We start from the raw sequence: 21,742 nt of genomic DNA, 5'->3' as shown, positions 1-21,742 counted from the left end.
CCCCTAAGGACTTCTGTGTCTCTAATATTGCATACCACATCAAAAAAAAAAAAAAATATATATATATATATATACACACACACAAAATCTGATAGTACCCCACTTCTTGCTGCAAGCAATAACCCAACAATCTTGAAATTATCTGGGTTTAAACAAACAACCAGACCAAAAAAGTCATCTTAAAAAAAAAAAATCCTCTAAATCATAAATATAGTCCTCATTTAGAGTCATTTTTAGGTCCAAGTAGATAAAGTAAGCCAAGTTAGCATGCAACTTAGAGGTCAATACACTGAGAAATAATAGCTGAGTGTGGTGGCATATGACTTTTATCCCAGCTACTTAGGAGGACTACAAATTCAAGACCAGCTTGAGCAATGTAGTGAAATCCTGTTTCAAAAGTAAAATGTAAGTTCTGGGGATATAACTCAGTGGTAGCACACTAGCCTGGTATTTTTTTAGGCCTGGGTTCAATCCTCAGTACCACAGAAATAACAACAAAACCTAATACCGCCAGAGGGATTGAGATAAACAAGAACAAGACAGTAGAAATGGCAAACCTGCAGAACTCTGGGCTCGTTCATTGTCAGAGTGAAAGGTTGTAAACAATTCTGGGTGACCCCAGAGGTACCACTCATCACAGAATTGATGCTGTTGTAGGTGTTGTAATGACAGTGGGCAATGAAGGAAAATAGATTTTGTTCCTTTTTTCTTTCTTTTAGGTCATATTTTTAATTTAGAAAAATTACCTTCTAAAATGGTTAAAATAAAAGAAGGATTTGAGGGGCTCAGTGGCAGAGCAATTGTCTAGCATGAATAAGGGGCTGGGTTCACCCAAAAAAAAAAAATCTCAAAAGAAGGATTTGTTTTTTAAAGTTCCATTTTCTGAAATGGTCACTTGTAATACACCTCATTCTGAAAGGAAAAGTCCTTTTAGATAGTTTATTTAGTTCTTTTAAGTGTTAGTTCGTTTTGTTTTGTTTTTCTAAAAGTCAAATAATAACACTGAGCATGGAGGCACATGCCTATAATCCCAGCTACTTGGGTAGCTGAGACAGGAGGATCATAAATTCCAGGCCAGCCAGAGCAATTTCGTGAGACCCTGTCTCCAAATAAAAAGGGTTGGGGATGTAGCTCAATTGTAGAGTGCTTGCCTAGCATGCGTGAGGCCCTGGGTACAATCGCCAGTATTGCCAAAAAATAAAATAAAGTAAAATATTGTATCATCTCAAATGATATAACTATTCTGTTATGGTCATAACAGAATAAAAAGACTATCTAGTTTATAATCCCAGTATTGCATTAACATTTCAATTTCTACAATACTTTTAAAGAATATGAAGAATTTGGCATGAGATTTAGAATGAGACCATCTAGGATATTATGCATATTATACACCATTTTGTCAAATAATTATATTCGACTTTTTTAATAAATTTATTTTATTTATTTTTTATGTGGTGCTGAGGATCCAACTCAGTGCCTCACACATGGTAGACAAGTGCTGTACCACTGAGACACAACCCCAGCCCTTATATTCTTAGCATTTATTTATCAATACTTTCACAGGAAATTCTTTTTCCCCCACAAAGTAAGAGGAGCCTGCCCAACTTTTTTTCCATATAACCATGGTCATTTGCCCTGGTCACTTATTCTCTAGAACATTGTTTCTTCAGGTTTGGTCTCAGACCAGCAGCAGGATCTTTAGGGAGTTTATTAGAAATATAAATACAAATGCTAGAGTCTCATCCCAGACCTCCTGCACCAGAAACTCCAAGAGTGGGGCCCTTCCAGTAATTAATGTTTTAGTAAGAGTCTGATACTATCTAGGATCTGCCTGTGGTCCTGCCACATTTTCATCATTTCAGCCCTCCAGGCCAGGAAGAACTTAAATTTACTTTCTTACCTCTACTGCAGCCACTGGATACTTCCTTCTCTACTCCCCTCCCCTCCCCAACACTCACGTAAATTCTTAAGAGTTCTGAACTGGAGAGCCATACAGGTAATTTAATTCTAGGCTAACAGTGTTGTATGCAATGAGGAAACTGAGCTTTAGAAGCATTGGGTTAATTGCTTTATCCCACAGCTTCTATTTAGAACCAAGGCTGTACTCTTTCTTTTGCCTTCTCTATTTATCTGTCATCTTCTTTCCTTTCTCTTCCCTTCCCCTTCCTTCTCTTGTGTATTTCTATCTCATTGCTTCTGCTGCCTTAACCTAAAATCAACGTTTTCTTTCGTGGAACTCCCTGTTTTCTAGGTTATTTTGTTGTTTAGAATTCTCAACCACTAAAGTTGGTTAGAGTTAGAAAATTCACATGGGTTGGAGTGCAACTTGGGTACATCACTTGCCTAGCATGCATGAGGCTCTGAGTTTAGTCCCTAGCACTGAAAAATAAATAAATAAACTGTATACTCCTCCTACTTTTAAAGTTTGGTTAGTTTGACCAAACTTTTGTGTCTTAGGCTGCAAAAATGGTGTTAAACATATCAAAATGATTAGTTTTTTCATTGACCTTTTTTTTTTTTTTTTTTAAAAGCAGACTAATTGTTAGGGAGATTCTTGTCCATCTTATGTAATGGAGACAAAAAAATCAGGTTAAGAGTAAGGTATTAGTATAGGTTCCTCTGCTAGTCAATTAATTGCTTATGTCCAATGTATGTGGACATTAGCCATACCACTTGCTTTGCTAGAACAATCTTACTCTATAACTTCTTATTTTGAATTGTTCTTAAACCAGGTACAATCCTAGAGAGTTGGGAAGCTGAGGCAGGAAGATCACAAGTTCAAGATCAGCCTTGGCAATTTATCAAAACCCTGTCCCATAATAAAAACTAAGAAAGGGCTGGGAATGTGTTTCAGTGGTAGAGCCATCCCTGAGTTCGGTCCCCAATACTCCAAAATATAAAAAATAATTGTTTTTAAAAACCAGAGAATATACTGGGCCTGATGGTATATGCCTTAACCCCAGCTACTTGGAAAGCTGAGACAGGATGTTTGTAAATTCAAGGCCAGCCCAGTCAATTGAGCAAAACGCTGTCTCAAAATAAAATAAAGGACTGTAGGAGTATCTCATCTCAGTGATAGAATTCTCCTGAGTTCAATCCCCAGTCCCATTAAAAAAAAAAAAAAAAAAAGAACAGCACATAAAGTTTTGTTTATAGTTCTAAACTAATGATGTCACCCCTAGTAGTTCTACAAAGATGACTGCCTGAATAGACTGCTAACACCCTGGAAATCTCTGAGTACTCCCAAAAGAAACTGAAGTTTTAAAAATAATGGAAATAATTAAATCATAGTGTTCACACCTCCCCTCTATCTAAAGTGTGTTGCTTGCCTCATTTACTACATGTGTTTGGAGTTACTTTTCCATAGTGACTTTCCTAGAAAGACCCTTTGTATCTTTAAATTGTGGGCTTATGGGCATGGGATTTTAAATCAGTGGTAGAGTGCTTGCCTTGCCTAAGGCCCTGAAGTCGATCCTCAGGACAACATTATAAAAAATAAATTAAATAAAGGTATTATGTCCATCTGCAACTAAAAATATATATATTTTTTAAATTGTGGGCTCTGGCTGGGGTTGTGGCTCAGAGGTAGAGTGCTCGCCTAGCAGATGCAAGGCCCTGTGTTTGATCCTCAGCACCACATAAAAATAAATAAAATAAAGGTATTGTGTCCAACTACAAAATAAATATTTTTTTAAAATTGTGGGTTTATCTCCACAAAAGGATCCTAATTTCTTCTTTAATAATTATTATGGTTTTATTGTTTGCTCTCATGAAATATCTCTTCATGATGAGAGTTGATACTTGGTAATTATATATATTGTTTCACATCTTGATCTCCCATGTAATTTTATATCTTTATTTCCTTGTTTCTTTATGGATTGAGTTTGCTGATGACAAAGAACTAAAAGAAGCAACAAATCTTTTGGTACCAGGGCACTTTGCCACTGAGCCACATTCCCAGGCCTTTTTTAAATTTTTTAATTTTGAGACAGGGTCTTGCTAAATTGCTGAAGGTCTCACTAAATTGTTGGGACTGGTCTTGAGCTTATGATCCGACTACCTTAGCCTCCCCAGTTGTTGGGATTACAGGTGTTCACCACCTCACCTAGCTACCAAAGCAATGTATCTTACTCAAATTCCTAACTTATTCTAGCATTTCAACTTTGCTATTTAATTGCATAGAAACCAAAAATATTTCCTTATCTCCTTTTCCAGCAGCCAATTCCTAAGCAGTTACATTTAAAGAAGCTCTGTGTCACTGGCTGAAATAGAGAATAAATGACTTGCCATCAAATTACCCAGCATCAACTAGCACCATGCCTACTGAGCTTTAAGCAGTCAGAGGCTCTGTTGCCTATTTACAAAAGCAAAAGTTGATCTTCACACAAGCTATCTTTTTGCTGCAAACTTTCCATGTCAGGCAAGACCCTGCTTTGGTGCATAACAGGTTCAGCCACTAAATTGTATTTTCTTTTGGTCTCCAGCATTCATTTGCTTGCAGATCAACTAGATAAGATGATGAACTAACTTCTTCTGCCCCACTCCAATTCTTGCCTTTTAGCATTGGAGACCAGTACACATGAAATCGTGTTTATTGTAACCCATTAGCTAAATGGACTTACAACTTTGCCTCTTCAGGTTTTCTCAAATGCTACTAAGAACATCCTGAAGAGAATACTTTACTCCATGATATAAAAGAATATTTCAGATGTGATCTGTTGATCCTTATGAGGCCCAGTGTAGCTAAGTTTGACATGAATTGAAGAGCCAGGATTAAAACTAGAAAATAAAACCTGTCTACCTTTAATTTAAAAAAAAAAAAAAGGCAATTATGGAACTGTCTCTTTGTGTAAACCCAAGCCTTGTGTGGTTTTCCCAGCTAATTTTTTTTTAATTAAAGTCTTATGTTGAATACTTTATGCATTTCAAGTGTAGTCTTCCTTCATCCTCTTTATCTATTAAAGAGAAAGTGTAGTAGAAATAAAAATCCTAATAGAATTACATGGACTTAATACTTATTAAAAAGTGAAATAGATCCATTTCCAAAGTATTAAAATTTATATTCTATCATAGGGTCTCCTAACACTTTTCGCACTGTAATTTAAAGCAGTAAGCATTTAAACACCTATTTTGTAGGTGTGCATTAGATACTCTGGGATATTTAAAGATGGGCGAGGCCCTGGTCACCAGGGACTAGACAGTTTTTGCCCATGGATCTCATTCTTGGTTTTAAGTTCTTTTTTTCTGATTCAGGCTGTTTAACAATTTCTACTAAGGCAGGATATATGTCTCCAAGAGATTTCAGAATAGTAAGAGTGGCAAGTGTGCACAGACCTCTTTTATGATACTTCCTATGTTGGATCTTGTACTATAAATTATTTGGATGGGGTTTGTGGCTTTACTCAGTGATAGAGTGCTTGCCTAGCATGTGTGAGGCACTGGGTTTGACCCTAGCACCAAATAAAAATAAATAAAAACAAAGGTATTGTGTCCATTTACAACTAAAAAAACTTGTTTTTAATTATATGGATAGTTCAAAGGGACATTTCTCAAGTAGTATTATGGCAAAAATTTAAGATTTTACCTCAAAAAGATATGAGAGGTTTGTTGTATTTTTAAATGAGCCTATGATCCATTTTTAGTGTTTATTTTTAACTAGGAAAAAGGTCCTTAATTTTATCCTTTTATCAGTGTTTTTTTTTTTTTAACTACAAAAAGGTTCCTAATTTTGTCCTTTTATCAGCTAATTTTACTACTAGTATTAGGGCATGAATTTTTTAGAGCAAAGAATCTGCATTTTAGATTCACTTTTTCCACTTTATTTTTTGGCTTCATCCAAGCCTGGCTTCTCTTCCTCTGGGGAAACAGGGTAGATCAGCTAGTAGTAATCATAAGCATTCCTGGACCAGTAGTGCTAACAGTTGTGTACATGGAGGGATATTTCATCAAAACCATTTCTCTAAAATGAGGCTTAGCTCTGAGTCAGTAATGCTTCTAATGTATTTACTAGGTTTAAAACATCTCCCTTTTAGAAGAAATTTAAAGGCCCCTCTTTTTGAGATGACTTGAAATCTTTCAAAGTATTTTAATGTTTTAAATACTGTTTATGGTATCACCAGAGCTGTATTTGGTGTTGACTTGTTTTCTTTCTCTTTCTTTGTTATTACTCTGTATTAAGGAAGAAAAAAAAAATTTAAGCAATGACATGGTATAACTTTTCTAAATTTTCCTCTCATTTTTAGTTTAATTCTTGATTTAAACCCAAATTCTTAATTCTAATACAAATGGTAAAAGTATAGCTATTTAGGAAATTAATGGTCAGAGTTCTGTAATTAAACCCAGACTCCAAGCCAGGTGTGATGGTGCATGCCTGTAATCCCAGCAGCTCAGAAGGCTGAGACAGGAGAATCAAAGGTTTGAAGCCAGCCTCAGCAATTTAGCAAAGCTTTTAAGCAAACCTAGTGAGAACCTCAAAATAAAAAAGGGCTGGGGATGTGACTCTGAGGTTAAGGGCCCTTGGTTTCATTCCCTGGTATCCCCCCCCCCCCCCCCCCAAAAAAAAACCCTCCTTCTTAAAACCAGGGAACAGAGTAATTATCCAGAATCTAATCATTTTTCACCCTTTAAAAAAAAAAAGTTATTGACACCACTCCTTTGTTTTTTCTTCCATTCTGTATCTGTGCAGCTTCTCTACCTTGCTCTAAATCAGCAGTTTTCATGCAGCTGCTCCCTCATCAAGGTACTCCTCGCTTTCATTGTCCTTGCACGAAATACTGCTTGCCTGGCACTCATCCTGGGCACATGGCATGAGACATCACTCACCAATCCCTGGAAGCTCAGTCTGCCTTTAGGCACCAGGGGAACTTATAAAGTTATTGCTTTATAAGGTCTGGGAGCTTACAGAACTGCAGATCCAATGTGTTCTGTCCTTTGAAGGAGCCACATAGACCCACCTTGAGCACTGAAGCTGCAGTTTTGGCTCTAGACTAACACAACAGGTTAACAAGAATTCAAGGGAGAACCAGGTATGGTGGTGCACACCTGTAATCCCAGCTACTATGAAAGCTGAGGCAGGAGAATTACAAGTTCAAGTTCTTAATTCTAATACAAATGGTAAAAGTATAGCTATTTAGGAAATTAATGGTCAGAGTTCAGTAATTAAACTGAACTAAAGTGCCTGGGCAATTTAGCAAGACCTTATCTCAAAATTTAAAAAGAAAAAGACACAATAGAGGGTTAATAGTGAAAAAGCAGGACATGTGGTTTGAGGAAGTTTGTTTTTTTTTTTTTTTCCTTTAAAGCTTAGAAAATACTTGATTTTCGGGCTGGAGTTGTGGCTCAGCGGTAGAGCGCTCGCCTAGTGTGAGTGAGGCCCTGGGTTCGGTCCTTAGCACCACGTAAAAATAAAAAAAATAAAAGGTATTGTGTCCAACTACAACTAAATAAATATTTTTAAAAAAAGAAAATACTTGATTTTCCCCCCAAATTATGCCAACTCCAGTGTTTTCATAGACATTAAAGCTGGCTATCTTCTATTGCTTGTGTTTTTTAAAAGGACTATGGTAATTAGCTCTATGGACTAAGAAGGAAAAATGTGGCACACTGTGTCTACCTTATAAAAGATCCTTTTTATTCTTCTGTAAGTTTACAGAAATATTAAAGCTGAGACAGAAAAAGAAGCGTTAACAATTGGTGAAAGTCTATTACAATGTTTTTTAAAATCTTAGTTACAATTTTTTGTATCTAGCTCAAAATACAAATATTCCAAATATTTTATATTTAACATGTCTCCATTAATGTATTTACTATAGCATAAGAATAAACTATAGTTATCATGGTTACCTTTCTAAGAACATTTCTTACATTTTGTTCTTATTTACATTCACTTCAGTAATTTTATAAATTCCTAGTATAAGATTTAAGTCCTATGCTTTTGTTCTAAAACCGAAGCTTAGTATATCATTTAGTCTTTTTATTTAGATATTAGGAATATGAAAATTTATATAGTAATTATTTGTGTGCAAAAATTCTTCACCCAGATTTTTTTTCTGATTTTTCTAACAACCTTTTGAAACAGGCAAGGTCTGCCATTATCCTGAATTGCCAACTTAACTAGAGCCAAGATGCCCTGGGATGTAGCTTAGTGGTAGAGCATGAATCCAGCATGATCCCAGGATTCAATCCCCAACTCCCAAATAGAAGGACAGAAAGAACAAGAGCTAAATAAAAGTTCTGATCCAACCAACAAGATGCAAAATTTGGTCCTCAAACATCTGTGCTAGATCATAAGAGTTTTCTGATAGTTTTGTCATATTGTATAATAAACTAAGCCATGTGTGGCCAGGTAACCTACCAGTGCTCCTGTGCAGTTAGTGGAGATGTGGCTTATTATTAGTCTTTCATTTTTTTCCAGTATAATGTGTTACAAATTACCTAAACCATTTTTCTTCAACTTCTCAAGAGCTTTACATGTTTTGCTATTTGTCAGGCTGGGATTGTACATCACTAGCTATCAAAATAAGCAAACCCTGATACCTGCCTTCAAGGAACTTATGTCTCACAGGGGAGACAGACCTGTAACTATAATGTGATCTAATAGTTCTTTTCCCTACTTACTTGTTTTATGACTTTGGCCAATAACACCTTTTAATTTAGGATTTTGTCTTTATCTGGAACCACCACACTTGGTTTGAAGCATCATGCTGTTAATACACTGCCAAAGAGAATTTTCAGCTTCTTCTGCCCTGCATGTTTATAACTGGCTGATGTTTGACCACAGCCTATTGGGTGGTGGTGGGGGGGGGAATTTAAACTAGCAGGACCAATGGAAGTGTTAGCTTTATTTCCTTTGGATGGCAGCCCCTGGGTTTCTGTCTTCTCTTGGATTTTTTGCCTTTTGCCTGCTGGAGGTGGGAAGAGAGAGCCAGTACTTTAGGGGGCATAAGAGAAACTAAAACACAAAGCTTCTGAGGGGACTTGATGAAAAGAAGTACAATACCAAGGGCTTTCTCACTCATTTAAAGTATCACCTGAACAAAAAACAGTGGTGCATACCTATAATCCCTGATTATATGAGGCTGAGGCAGGTTTGTGGGTTCAAGCCTAACCTAGACAACATAGCAAGACCCCTTTCAAAAACCAAACAACAAAAAAAGTATATTGCACCTTGATACCCTCAGGCAGTGAGGCTCTACTTTTTTGGAAGTATTTCCATAATGGAAGGGGCTTCTAAAATACAGACTACCAGTGCAGAATGGGTTCTCTGTCTCCATATGGGGAGTCTGGCTGATAATCTGAGTGCTTTTAAAGATAGATACATTGTTCAATAACATTTTTTGGCATCTCCTTTTAAATTTTTTAAATTTTTAATTTGAGTTTTGAAAAGTTATTTGCTTAATAAAAAAAGTAGAATATTCTTTTTATTTTGAGCTCTCTTATTTTTTTTTTGCATTACAATTCTTAATATACCTTTATACCACAATTTATCATATCTCTGTTTGTATATAAGGTATGTTGACACCAAATTCCCATCTTCATACATGTATTTTGTATAATGATGACCGTCTTCTTCCACCATCCTTGCTATTCCCCTTCTCCCTCCCTTTTCTTCCCATCCCTATTCCCTATCTAGAGGTAATCTTCCTCCCCTGTTCTCCCTCCCTACCCCACTTTGAGTCACCCCCCTTATATCAGAGAAAACATTCGGCATTTGTTTTTTTGGGATTGACTAACTTCCCTTAGCATAATCTTCTTTAATGCTGTCCATTTCCCTGCAAATGCCATGATCTTATTCTTTTTTTAGTGCTGAGTAATATCCCATTGTGTATAAACACCACATTTTTTTATCCATTCATCCACTGAAGGACATCTAAGTTGGCTCCACAGTTTAGCTATTGTGAATTGTGCTGCTATAAACATTGATGTGGCTGTGTCCCTGTAGTATGCTGTTTTTAGGTCCTTTGGGTTTAGTCCGAGAAGAGGAATAGCTGGGTCAAATGGTGGTTCCATTCCCAGCTTTCCAAGGAATCTCCATACTGCTTTCCAAATTGGCTGCACTAATTTGCAGTCCCACCAGCAGTGTATATGAGTGCACCTTTTTCTCCTGCATCCTCACCAACACTTGTTGTTTGTCTTCATAATAGCTGCCATTCTTACTGAGGTAAGATGGTATTTTAGAGTAATTTTGATTTGCATTTCTCTGATTGCTAGAGATGATGAGCATTTTTTCATATATTTGTTGATTGATTGTATACCCTCTTCTGAGAAGTGTCTGTTCAGGTCCTTGGCCCATTTATTGATTGGATTATTTGTTTTTTTTGATACTTGTTGAGCTCTTTATATATCCTAGAGATTAGAACTCTATCTGATGTGTGAGAGGTAAAAATTTTTTCCCAGGATGTAGGCTCCCTGTTCACCTCACAGATTATTTCTTTTTCTTTTTAGTTTAAATCCATCCCATTTGTTGATTCTTGGTTTTAATTCTTGTGCTATAGGAGTCTCATTAAGGAAGTTGGAGCCTAGCCCTATGTGATGAAGATTAGGGCCTACTTTTTCTTCTATTAGACGCAGAGTCTCTGATTTTAAAAAGTAGAATATTCTTAGCCCTTCTTTGAAAATACCTTCACCCTAGTAACTTAATCTATATAACTACCATTGTATAATTTTAATTCTTAAGGATACCACTGAGGGGCTGGGGTTGTGGCTTAGTGGTAGAGCGTTCGCCTAGCACGCGTGAGGCGCTGGGTTCGATCCTCAACACCACATAAAAATAAATAAAGTAAAAACTGCATTGACAACTAAAAAATATTTTTAAAAAATTTAAAAATAAAAAAGAATACCAATGAGCAGGCCTTTGTCCCCAGACAGAAGCATTGCTGTCTTGCAGTTTAAGGATGTTTTCTTCTCAGAGTGACCCATGGGAGAGCAGTGACAAGGATGCCCTGAAGGAACACACAGAAAGGAGCCCCAAGGTGGCAGATGCTGGCAGAGCACCACAGGACCTTCTCGGTGGTTACCTACACTGCATATGCTAGCACCACATTACTTCAAACGCTTGTTTTCTTAAGTTTTGTCTTCCTATTTCCTGTAAGGAAATGAATTTCTATTTAGGAAATAACCCCAGATAAGAAAATATTATACTTGAACTTGTAGACCAATATGCAAATTTAAAGAAATAAAAGGTCAAATACACTGGCAAGTTTTGTGATAATTTAAAATGAAGAAAGCCAAATTGGCGGGAGGTGTGTGGGGGGTCTTTTCTACTAAAAATATACTACCCCCTGGGGATCAGGGATTTCATGCTTTTGGGTTCTGAACTACAGGGATCCAGCTATTACATTTTAAAATGGAAGCATTCAGTCCAACCAATCTTTATTGAAAATAATCAACTGGATTATGTAAGAAAACAAAAAATGAATAATAAGTGATTCCCTTCCATGTGTTTTTTTCCTTCTGTGGGAAGAAATAAGATGTATATACAAGTTGTGATCATATAAGTTAAACTATAAAATTAAGGGGGTAGAAAGTAGTTCTTTGCAGGAGACAGAAGAATGTACCTCAAAAGAAGTCGCGATGAGAAGGAAAAAAAATAGAGATTGAATTATATCTTGTAGAGATAGGCAAGGCAATTAAAAGAGCCTGCATAAACATACATCACAAGGACATTCAAGGCACTTAAGAAATTATGAGCATCCTCTTCAGTTTTGTTTCAGCCTTTTAAAGCTCTGGAGAAGATGCAAATCACTATAAAGAAGAGAATAAAAATTACCCAAAATTCTGTTGTTCAAAGACAGATTTTATGATTACAATGTTTTCTTCTACTCATCTTCGTTTGAATTTGATTGAAGTACACATTCTCAATACTGGTTTAACTCTGCTTGGCTTCTGGAGAGATGTAACTGACATTTTAAAATGTGTTCAGTTCACATTATCATCAACTGATGAATGTCCATGTTCCTTTGATAATTCACTACAGCAAACCTCTGTTAAGCCTGTGTAAATCTGGTCATGTACTTCTGGATTCCTGACACTGACTTGAATTCAGGACTGAATCCAATGAAGGATGTGTGGCTCCTAGAGGAAGATCACCTCAGATTCATTCCTGTTCATAAGCCAACAAGTAGCTGCATAGAACTGTACATTTTCTGCAGCATAGTAAATACTTCTTGACTTGAAATACTACTTTTTGCCCAAAAATGGAAATTTTTTCATTCCCAAATTTAATGATTATTTTAAAATTCAAATGATACAGATAAGAATAAAGTAAAAATTACCTGGGAAAAAGTACTGTCCAGATATATCATTTTAGCAAATATATTCTTAGCCTTTTTTTTAAATAGTAATGGTTTATTTTTTTTTCTTATTCAAAAAGTTATGAGCATCTTTCTATATCTATAAATAACAATCAGTGCTTTACGTTTTGATACAAATTACTAAAATGCTCTGCTCCCGCAGTTAGGCCATTGATGGGTATCAAGTTACGTGGGAGCAAATTTCATTGAAGTGAAATAGGTGGAAGACCTAAATCATGAACTTTTAAGAAGCAAACACACTTGAAATGCAACATCCAGATCAAGAAACAGAACATTCCCAGCACCTGAGAAGCCGCCCTCATGCCTCCTTCAGTCACTGCTTACCTAAGGATAGCCACTATTTCATAACCTAATTTGTAATCTTCACTCATCTGATTTTTTAAAATATATATATACTTTGTGTTTCTGATTACTTTTCTAAGGTTACTACTTAATTTATAAAATTCACTGTAGGGCCCTGCCTTTGGAAGTTTGATCTCCATAAGAGAAATAAGTGACAACTGTTTATGTTTGAGAAATGCACAATGACTTGCCACAGTTGGAAAAAAGCAAAGATTCTAAAGTATAACCTTTGTGATATATTATTTTCTCAGTAAATACTTAGGTTCCTTTGGAACTGGCACTGAGATGCAAAAAAAATAAATAGCACGTGTTTTTCTTTGAAATGACAAATTTGCGAAAAGACTATAGTACGCTTTGGGACCCGAAAGGATGTTCTCTTTTATAAACAGGAGTAAAGATGTGTGGCTAGAAGCTGCCCTCTACTGGACGCTGCTGGTATGATTTGGGGAAAAGAACTCTCCAGTTTGCCCTGGAGGCTGCCAGCCTTTAAGTCTCTTAAAGCCTACCTGCCTCTAGCTTTTCCTTGCAACTTTTCTTTTTCCTTATGCTGTCTCTCTGCAGTGATAGCAAATTTGGCTTAGCAAGATGTGAGGTTTTCTGTATGACAGGACCTTTATAAACATTCTAGTAAATGACTGGTAAAATGAAATACACAAAAACAATTCACCAGGTTGAATTTCACACATAAACAATGAGATCCAGACCTAGAGCTTAATACCAGAAGAGAGGAAATAACTGGCTGCTGTGTTTCTCCCCAGGAATCGACAAAGAGAACGTTGAACTCTCCCCCACCACTGGCCACTGTAACAGTGGACGAACTCGCCACGGATCCGCAAGCCAAGTGCAGAAGCAAAGAAGCGCTGGCAGTTTCAAACGTAATAGCATTAAGAAGATCGTGTGAAGCTTTCTTTCTTTCTTTTTTCAAACCAACTTAACATGGGCTCTTCACTAGTGAATCCTTCCCTAAGTGGCCCTGTCCCCACATGTTGCGATGCTGCATTTCATATTTTATAACAAACCCATCCAGTCTGCCACATTGCCAGATGATCAACTCTTGAAAGCATTGCCTAAATTTAATGCTGCTTTTTCTTTGACTTTTTTTCTTCTTCTACTTTTGGAGTGTGTCTGGTGTTAGCAAGTGTTCAGAACAACTATAAGAAAGTGGGAAGTCAGGTAACTTGAACTGAGCACATCCCAATTGTGAGAGAGGACAAATTCTTGAATACTGCTACTACTGGCCAGCTATGAAAGCCATTTGCACAGAGCTCTGCCTTCTTTGTTTTCCCGTTCAAAATGAAGTGTTAGTCTTATTTACACACTTTCCAAGAGAGAAGTGTGTGGGAGAAATAATATTATAACCCATGTATGTTTAATCTGACTTTTAGCTGTGGACTTTTTTTTACTTTATGAAACTGAAGGAACCATAGAGGTCAAGCCTCAGTGGCTTCATACCATTAAAGCCACAGGCAAGGTACTTTGGGGGTGGGGTGGGAGAACTTAGTATTTTGTAGTGAATTCTTAAGAATTACTAACACCGAGTATTAGCAATAATTACAGGAAAATAAGTGTGACCATATACATCTTAATATTACTGAATTAAAGCTATGGATTCTGAGGCCTTATCCAAATTCAGTCATCAAAATGATCTCTTTTTTTTTATCCAATTGATTATCCAATTGATCTTTAAATATGCTAAAGCTATATTGTTTTGTTTATTTTTAATTTTTGTAAGCCAACACTATACTAAGTATAGTAATTATACATTTTTTTGTCTCCTCCTCTTCTTTCCTAAATAATTCTGAGCAGGGTAATCACCAAACAAAGTGTTGAAAATTGTTCCAAGAAGGTAATTTTTTTAGACGTTTGCATTAGCTCCATAGCAAAACAGAATGGTACGTGACTTTTAGAGTAGCTGATACTTTTATTTTGTTAAATAATTTTCCAAGAACCAGAATATGCTGTATAGTACATTAATTTCTTTGATAAGACATATTTTAAAAGTCTTTTAATCTTCCCCCTCTCCTCCAAAATATCAGGAATCTTTTTGGGTTCTATATGATAGACTTGCATCTAATCACTGTGAAAAGTCTGGTCAGCCTGCATTTGTGTGAAAATAGGGGACCGTTAGAGTTGCTGCTGTACTGAATGGTATGGATTGTTGTGGCATAGGAATTTCCATGGTAATGCAGATCCAGTTTTTTTGTGGTACCTGCAGTGTGAAAAGTAATTTGACTTCAGTGATCATATTGGTATCTGGATATTCTAATTTAGGACTAAACTATATTTATTACAAAAAATATTATCCCCCCTACTCCTAGGTTCACTTCATATGTTCAGATATAATGGCTTGGGGAGGGGGGGCAAAGAAACCTAGGGAAGAGGGTGGTTTCCTATAGTGCTAGTTCATTAGTGGATTTTGTAAATTAAATTCCACAGCTACTTCAATAAATAATGGTACATTTAAGTATTCTGATTTTAATAATATAACACATTTCACACTATTTACACAGCAACAATGTAATATGTTAATGTAAATAAAATTGCTTTTGATATTCAGAAATAACAAGAATTTAATTTTTTTATTTTGTTTACAGTCCTGGGAAAAGTAAGAACCATTTGCCAAAATAAAAGGAAAAAACTTTAGTATTAATAGTAATTTTAGCAGAATTGTTGGAAAATATTGAAGACAGGTGTAATTAACTAAGCTTTTGTTTTTAACTATTATAGAGGCTGCATTAGAATAAAATGTTTATTATAATAACAGACCATCTTAAGACTGTAAAGAAGCTGAGATTAAACTGAGTTTAGGATTAGACCAGTGACCCAGTGCCAAGGAGGCCAAGCTGCCATGATGGTCTTGGTTCTCCCACCACCCAGCGCTTCTGGGATATGGTATCACAGATTCTTGGCTTTTAGAACAGCAGGCAATGTAAGCCTTGGATAATTTTAGTTTAGTATTTTTCCCCTCTTTCTTGATCTGGTGCATATGACAGTGTGTATTACCTTATTTTGCTTCTCCCATCAAGTTAGAGAAACTTTCAAAGGATTACTTTCCATAAACAAATTTATGAAAGTATGGTATTCCTTAAATTTATTATTTCCCTGTAATGTAGTGAATGCAATGAATCCATTTGAAGTATTTCATGAAATGATCAGCGTTGCACAAATCAAAAAATTGAGCCTTCTTTGAACTACAAAAATATACTTTTGACCAGTACGTCCTAGGAATTTGAAAACTTCCTAAGGTTTAAAAAACTTAACTTATTTAAAGAACTTGTGACATTTGTGGAAAATCTAGTTTTCCAGGTAAAATGAGCATGAGATAAATCTCTCACCAATATACTTCCCCTGAGAAATGAAACACTTTTTAGTCTTCATACCTATAATCTGCAAAAGAAATTCTGACATTCAGAGCAAGTAGCCCATTTTGCATAATTTATAAATTCTGGAATTTGTTTGAGTTTGTGGATGTTTCCCTGACTTTTTAAAAACAAAAGCATTAACTCAGCCATGTTTTATTGCATATAACCTACTATTATGCCAGTGCTCCTGTCCCAGGAGCTGCCCTCATATGCTAACATGGAGGTACAATACTCTATGCGTCAGTTACTCACACCTGTTCGTTACTGAGCTGGGCACCAGGACACCACATTAGGCGGACGAATGTCCCAGTGGTGAGGACAGAGTGTGAGCCAGCAGTCCTTTTGGGTTTGTAGATTTTAGGGGTTTTCAATTTCCATTTGGGGTTTTGGGGATTTTTTTGTTTTGTTTTCTGTTTTTTGTTTCTACATTTACCCCCACCCCCAGGCATAATAATGCATGTCTTATTCAATGTTATGCAACAAACTTATACAAAAACTCACTTAGTGTCAGCCACACAGTTTTTTTTAATGCAGTATATTCACCTGTAAATAGTTTGTGTAAAATTTGACAGAAAAGTATATTTACTACCCTGTAAATACATGTGATGATATATTGTATTATTTTGCTTTTTTGTAAAGCAGTTAGTTGCTGTATATGGATAACAAACAAAAATTTGATTATTCTCGTGTTAGTATTGTTAAATTCTTCCTGCGACTGCGTTACATCATTTAAAGAAAATGCTATGTATTGTAAACTTACATTGTATATGATAACTTAGTCTCCTTTCTATCAGGCCTAAACTTTGGCAGTTCCCTAGTCCACACCCTTGTTAATATTGTAAGCAGTTGTATGCCAGCAGGAGAAATACTGCCCAACAGACAAAATCAATCACTGTAGGGGAAACTTGTAGAAATCAGATTCAGAGCATTATTGTTCCCCACCCCATTTCTTCCTTGTGTATGTACTCCCCCTTCCTTTTTTTTAAGTAAAATGTAAATTCAATCTGCTCTAAGATGTGAGGAGTTATTTAATTTCTTCACATGCATCAAGCTCTGTTTTATTTGGTGTAAATTCTGTGTTATCACTTCCTCCCATTTCTCCCTGATCTTTTGAAACATTAAACCTCGTCCTTTCTATTAAGGGTGTTTTTTGGGTCTTCTCCTCACCCCCATGGGAAAGATGTTTGTATTTCCAGAACCTCTCAAAAGTAAAATAACTTTGGTGAAATGCTTTTTTAGGGCCTGCCAAACTCAAAGATGACTCTGGGATAGGCTGATTTATCTTTAAATGAAATGCCAGGACCCTCTGACCAATCAGAGGTCATATATTAGGTCCCCACAATTCTCTCGGACATCTCAACTTTCCCCCACAGACACTACCTGTGTAAACAGTATAAGCCACCGATCCTGAGTTTTACCTATTTCATTTACCCACTCCTAGCAGAAAAAAAAAATCCACCCTGAACCCTATGGACAGGTCAGAGCTGTCCTCAGAAGGGTAGCAGTATGTCATCAATCAAAGGATTGAAAAAGATCAGAGGCCAGTGATGGTCTTCTATGGGAAGGCTGGGAGAGCCTGAGAGTGTGCTGGTCCATCCCACACTCCCCTTCCCCCTGCCACTGCTGGTCCTGAGAGGATGTGAAAAGTATGTGCACGAATGTGTCTGAAGCTTCTCAAGCAAGGTTGCTGGGCACCCAGGCTTAAGGATCACTGGAATGAGAACTGGAAACTCAGATACTGCAAATAGCTATCTTTTTCCCCATGTCCTACTAAAGCATCTTAGTTAACACTAGGGTTGTTTTGGTTTTTGATGACCCTCTAGATCACACCTCTTCATTCCTGGACAAGCTGCTCCTTAAAGATGTGGGCCAGGCCCATTTGGCAATTCTGAAATGCCCGAGGCCTGAACAGTTGGGGAGTTGGGGAGGGGCAGAAGGTGCTGAAAGCAAGAATTTTGACACATCACCAAGTGATAGCATCCCAGTGTTCCTCATCCTGCCCCTCCCTACCATCACTAAGGAAAGCCCCTAGTGGTGACGAACATCTTGTAGCATTTACCCTCATCCCTAGGTCTCCCTCAGTTTCCTTCAGTGAAATGGCTTGGCCTGCTCACCATATATGTCAGAATAGCCTCCAACAATCTCATCCAGATTCTCTTCGCAAGCAAGGAGTGTCTCACTGAAGTGAGTTCCACTGAAGACCCATTTAGCTGTGCATGGTGGCACACGCCTATAATCCCAGCAGCTTGAGAAGCTGAGGTAAGAGAACCAAAAATTCAAGGCCAGTCTGGACAACTTAACGAGTCCTGTCCCAAAACATAAAAAAGGGGCTGGCCCAGTAGCTTGGGAGGCTGAGGCAGGAAGACAGTGAGTTTGAAGCCAGCCCTAATAACTTAGTGAGAACTTGTCTCAAAATAAAATATGTAAAAAAGCGCTGGGGATGTGGCTTAGTGGTTAAGCACACGTGGGTTCAGTGCCCAGTACCAAAAAAAAAAAAAAATTGCAATGTCGATTATATTTCTCTATTAGGACCACGCTCTAGCAATGTAGTCATTGTTGGTTTGAATCTCTCAGATTTTGTTCTTTTAGAAGTGCTCACTAATCCATAAGTGAAAACTTAATGTCACATGAAACTATAAAGTCCCTTTATACTGTATATATATGTATACATATTAAATATGAATATGCATTATTTAAAGTTCCCAAAGCAGCTTCATACATTTTTCCTAAATAGGGCCAAATTTTTGTTTTCTTACCATTCTGTATATATCCAAAAAAATTTAAAAAGATACTGTAAAATTTCTGTAGGTTTTCTACCACATATTTATTCTAGGAACCAAGCAGATCAGGATAAAGAGGATCAAGCCTCTGGGTTATAGGGTTCAGAACACTCCCAGCAAAGTGGCCACTGATAACTGAACAGCCCCCCCCCCTCCCCCAGAAGTTCAGAAAGCATTGTCAAAGCAGATGCAGTGGCACCTGCTTGTTATTTCAGTGATTTGGGAGGCTGAAGGAGGAGGACTGTAAATTTGAGACCAGCCTGGGCAACTTAATGAGATCCATAGTTTAAAAAAAAAAAAATCCACCTTCAGCGCCACACACCTATAATTCCAGAGACTCAGGAGCTTGAAGCAGGAGGATCATAAGGGCCAACTTTAGCAATTCAGTGAGACCCTGTCTCAAAAAGTAAAAAGAACTGGGAGTATAACTCAGTAACAGAGCACCCCTGGGTCCAGTCCCTAGTACTAAAAAAACAAAATTGCCAAATTACGTCCTTTGACATTTTCTTCTTACAGGAAGAAAATGTCAACAGATGTAACCTCTGATGATTGTATTCTTTTGTTCAAAGAAACTTTTGATTGGCTATAATTTGGCCCAGCCCTGTAGTGAGAATTGCAGATACAATAGAACAAGAAATCTTGGCCTCTGCCTTCTAAGATCTTAAGATTCAATTGTGAAAACAGCCACATAAATGACAATCACAGTGCCCCAAAGTATGGACAGTGTTCCTGAAGGGAATCCAGCAGAATTAGGAGTTGGATCTTGAAAATGTCCAGGAGGAGATATATCCAATGAGCAGTTGCAGGTAGTTTGGGAGTCTATTAACATGCAGGAGGTAATCTGAGACTATGCAGAAACTCTCCCCAAAAGGCCAAGTAGAGAAGCGCACAGGCAGAAAGCAGTATACCACAAAGAAATTGGCTTACTAAATTCTTTCTGTCCTCCATTCTTTTGTCTCACATGTAGATGCAGCCTAATCTCCTACATGTAAAACATATGAAAGCATACCTTAGCCCCAGACCACAAAAATAGGGAACAGCTTTCTTTCAAAACAATTCTAAATGTTATGAACCTGGGTCAAAGTAAAATGAAAAATTGATGGGACGGGATGCTCACTTCCCAACTCGGTCATTTGTGGATGAAAGCAGAATGGAATTAGGCAATCTATCAGAAACTGCACCAGTACTGCCCATAGAGTTCTACAAGGAGATGAAAAAAAAAAAAAAAAAACATTACTAAAGTCCCAAGTCTTTTGGGGTTTGCAGCAGTCATTCAGCAAACTGCCTTGTTTTCCTAAATTAACTCGAGCTGTGCTCCCTTGACAGTTCCTCCTTACAGTGCTATGATCAGCAACTGTCTTCCTAACTCCCTGGTTAGACTGTGGGCTTCCAGTAGAGGATAAGGCTTTGTTCAAAGGTATTCAGTAGATGGTTGCTACATGACACTTCAGGCTTTATGTTAACAGAGAACTCTATATAAAACAGAAAAACAAGAACAAAGACCCATTCCTTCTAGCACCTCCAATGCAAAATCCCAAACAAGACAGAGGTAGTCTGTATAATAAAAGTCAAACCTATTGAAAACTCTAATCCTGGGGCTGGAGAGCAGCTCAGTGGTAGAGCCCCTACCTAGCATGTGTGTGGTCCTGGGTTCAACCCCCTGCACTGTGAAAGGAAAAAAATAATCCAGATTTTGAGATTTCACAGATCAGTAAGTTTTTCAAAACAGTCAACTTATATATTTAAAAATAAACAATCACTACACACACACACACACACACACACAAAAATCTATCAGTGATTTTGGTTTTTTGGGCAATAGGGGATTTAGTACCAAAAAAAAAGAGGCCATTCCAACCCCAAAAGAGGAAAGAGGAAGGGATAGAAAGATAGAGAATGGCTCTTTTTTAAGTCACAATGTTGTCCTTATTTTTCTCCCATCACTTCTGACTCGGCACCATGCATCTCAGCAGACAGACACGTGATAGGCTCAGCTGGACAGGCACCCAGTAAATGGAGAGGTCCACCATGGTTCTGGATGGGAAAAGTGACTCTCACGGAATACCAGTTTTTCCCACATGAATGTCCTGGTCAAACACAATTCCAGTCACGATCCCAGCAAGAAGAGTGTATCCAGACAGAATGATCCCAGTTCACCTTGGAGAATAAACAGGAAAGCGTGGCTAAGAAACAAAAATTAAGAGAGTAATTGGTAACTTTCCCTACTAGTAAAAAAAAAATAGTTTTTTTTTTTTTTTTAATATTTAAAACTGTGGTAGGGTTTAGGTCTAACTGGTAGAGCATTTGCCTCACATGTGCAAAGTCCTGGATTCCATCCCCAGCACTGCCAAAAACCTGTGATATAATGGTGATTTGACTTGATAAATAGAATGGAACAGGCTAGCAAGTCCACTTTATGCTATAGTTAAAAAAAGAAAGCACAAGTAACCCCCAAATTCCTCTTGCTTCAAAGCCACAAAAGTGTTTTCTCCGTTCTGCTACACATCCATCACTGGTCAGCAGAACTGCTCAACCCAGTTTCCTAAGGCCCCAGAGTCTCTGATCAGCTACCATGTGGTGCCAGAAAGAGAATCCAGGCTGCCCTGTCTGCTGCAGTGGTCACTAGCCACATGTGGCTGTTGAACACTAGAGATGTGGCTAGTGAGAATGAAAGCTGATAGTTCTCATTTTAATTTTAATTAAGTGTGAATAATTACATGTGGCTAGTAGCTACCAGATTGGACAGAGCATTATCAGTAAGCAAAGACTCAGGCCAGATGTGCAGTCACTTCTGCTCGCAGTCATTGCTGAACTTGTCCCACAGCTTTATCAAGTCATAGGGTCCAAAAAAAACCTGTCCAAAAGGAAGCAGGCTGACTGGAAATGTTGGCAAAAACATTAGGGGCTGTCACCATAAAGAAGGACTCATAGAAGCAGTGGAAGA

General features: G+C 37.3%; 1 protein-coding gene and 1 long non-coding RNA gene across 6 annotated transcripts in view; one reads left to right on the top strand and one right to left on the bottom strand.

Annotated features, from left to right (window-relative positions):
* The window catches only part of Nf1 (neurofibromin 1), a 252,882-nt gene extending 235,851 nt beyond the window's left edge, over nt 1–17,031 (top strand). For all 5 annotated transcript variants that reach the window (XM_058572512.1, XM_046423998.2, XM_046423996.2 and 2 more), the window contains one exon: nt 13,415–17,031. In XM_058572512.1, the coding sequence (XP_058428495.1) occupies nt 13,415–13,591 (177 nt within the window). In that variant the 3' untranslated portion in view covers nt 13,592–17,031. The remainder of the gene's footprint in view (nt 1–13,414) is intronic.
* Nucleotides 15,217–21,742, bottom strand: part of LOC124078917 (uncharacterized) — a 31,395-nt gene continuing 24,869 nt past the window's right edge. Inside the window, exon 7 of the long non-coding RNA XR_009224870.1 lies at nt 15,217–20,981. This is a non-coding gene — a long non-coding RNA (uncharacterized LOC124078917). The remainder of the gene's footprint in view (nt 20,982–21,742) is intronic.

This window comes from Marmota monax, unplaced genomic scaffold (assembly GCF_021218885.2).
Source record: "Marmota monax isolate L192 unplaced genomic scaffold, Marmota_monax_Labrador192_F-V1.1 WCK01_AAM20220418_F8-fsc00296, whole genome shotgun sequence".
Classification (NCBI taxonomy): domain Eukaryota; kingdom Metazoa; phylum Chordata; class Mammalia; order Rodentia; family Sciuridae; genus Marmota; species Marmota monax.
This window is presented reverse-complemented; position numbering and strand designations above follow the sequence as displayed.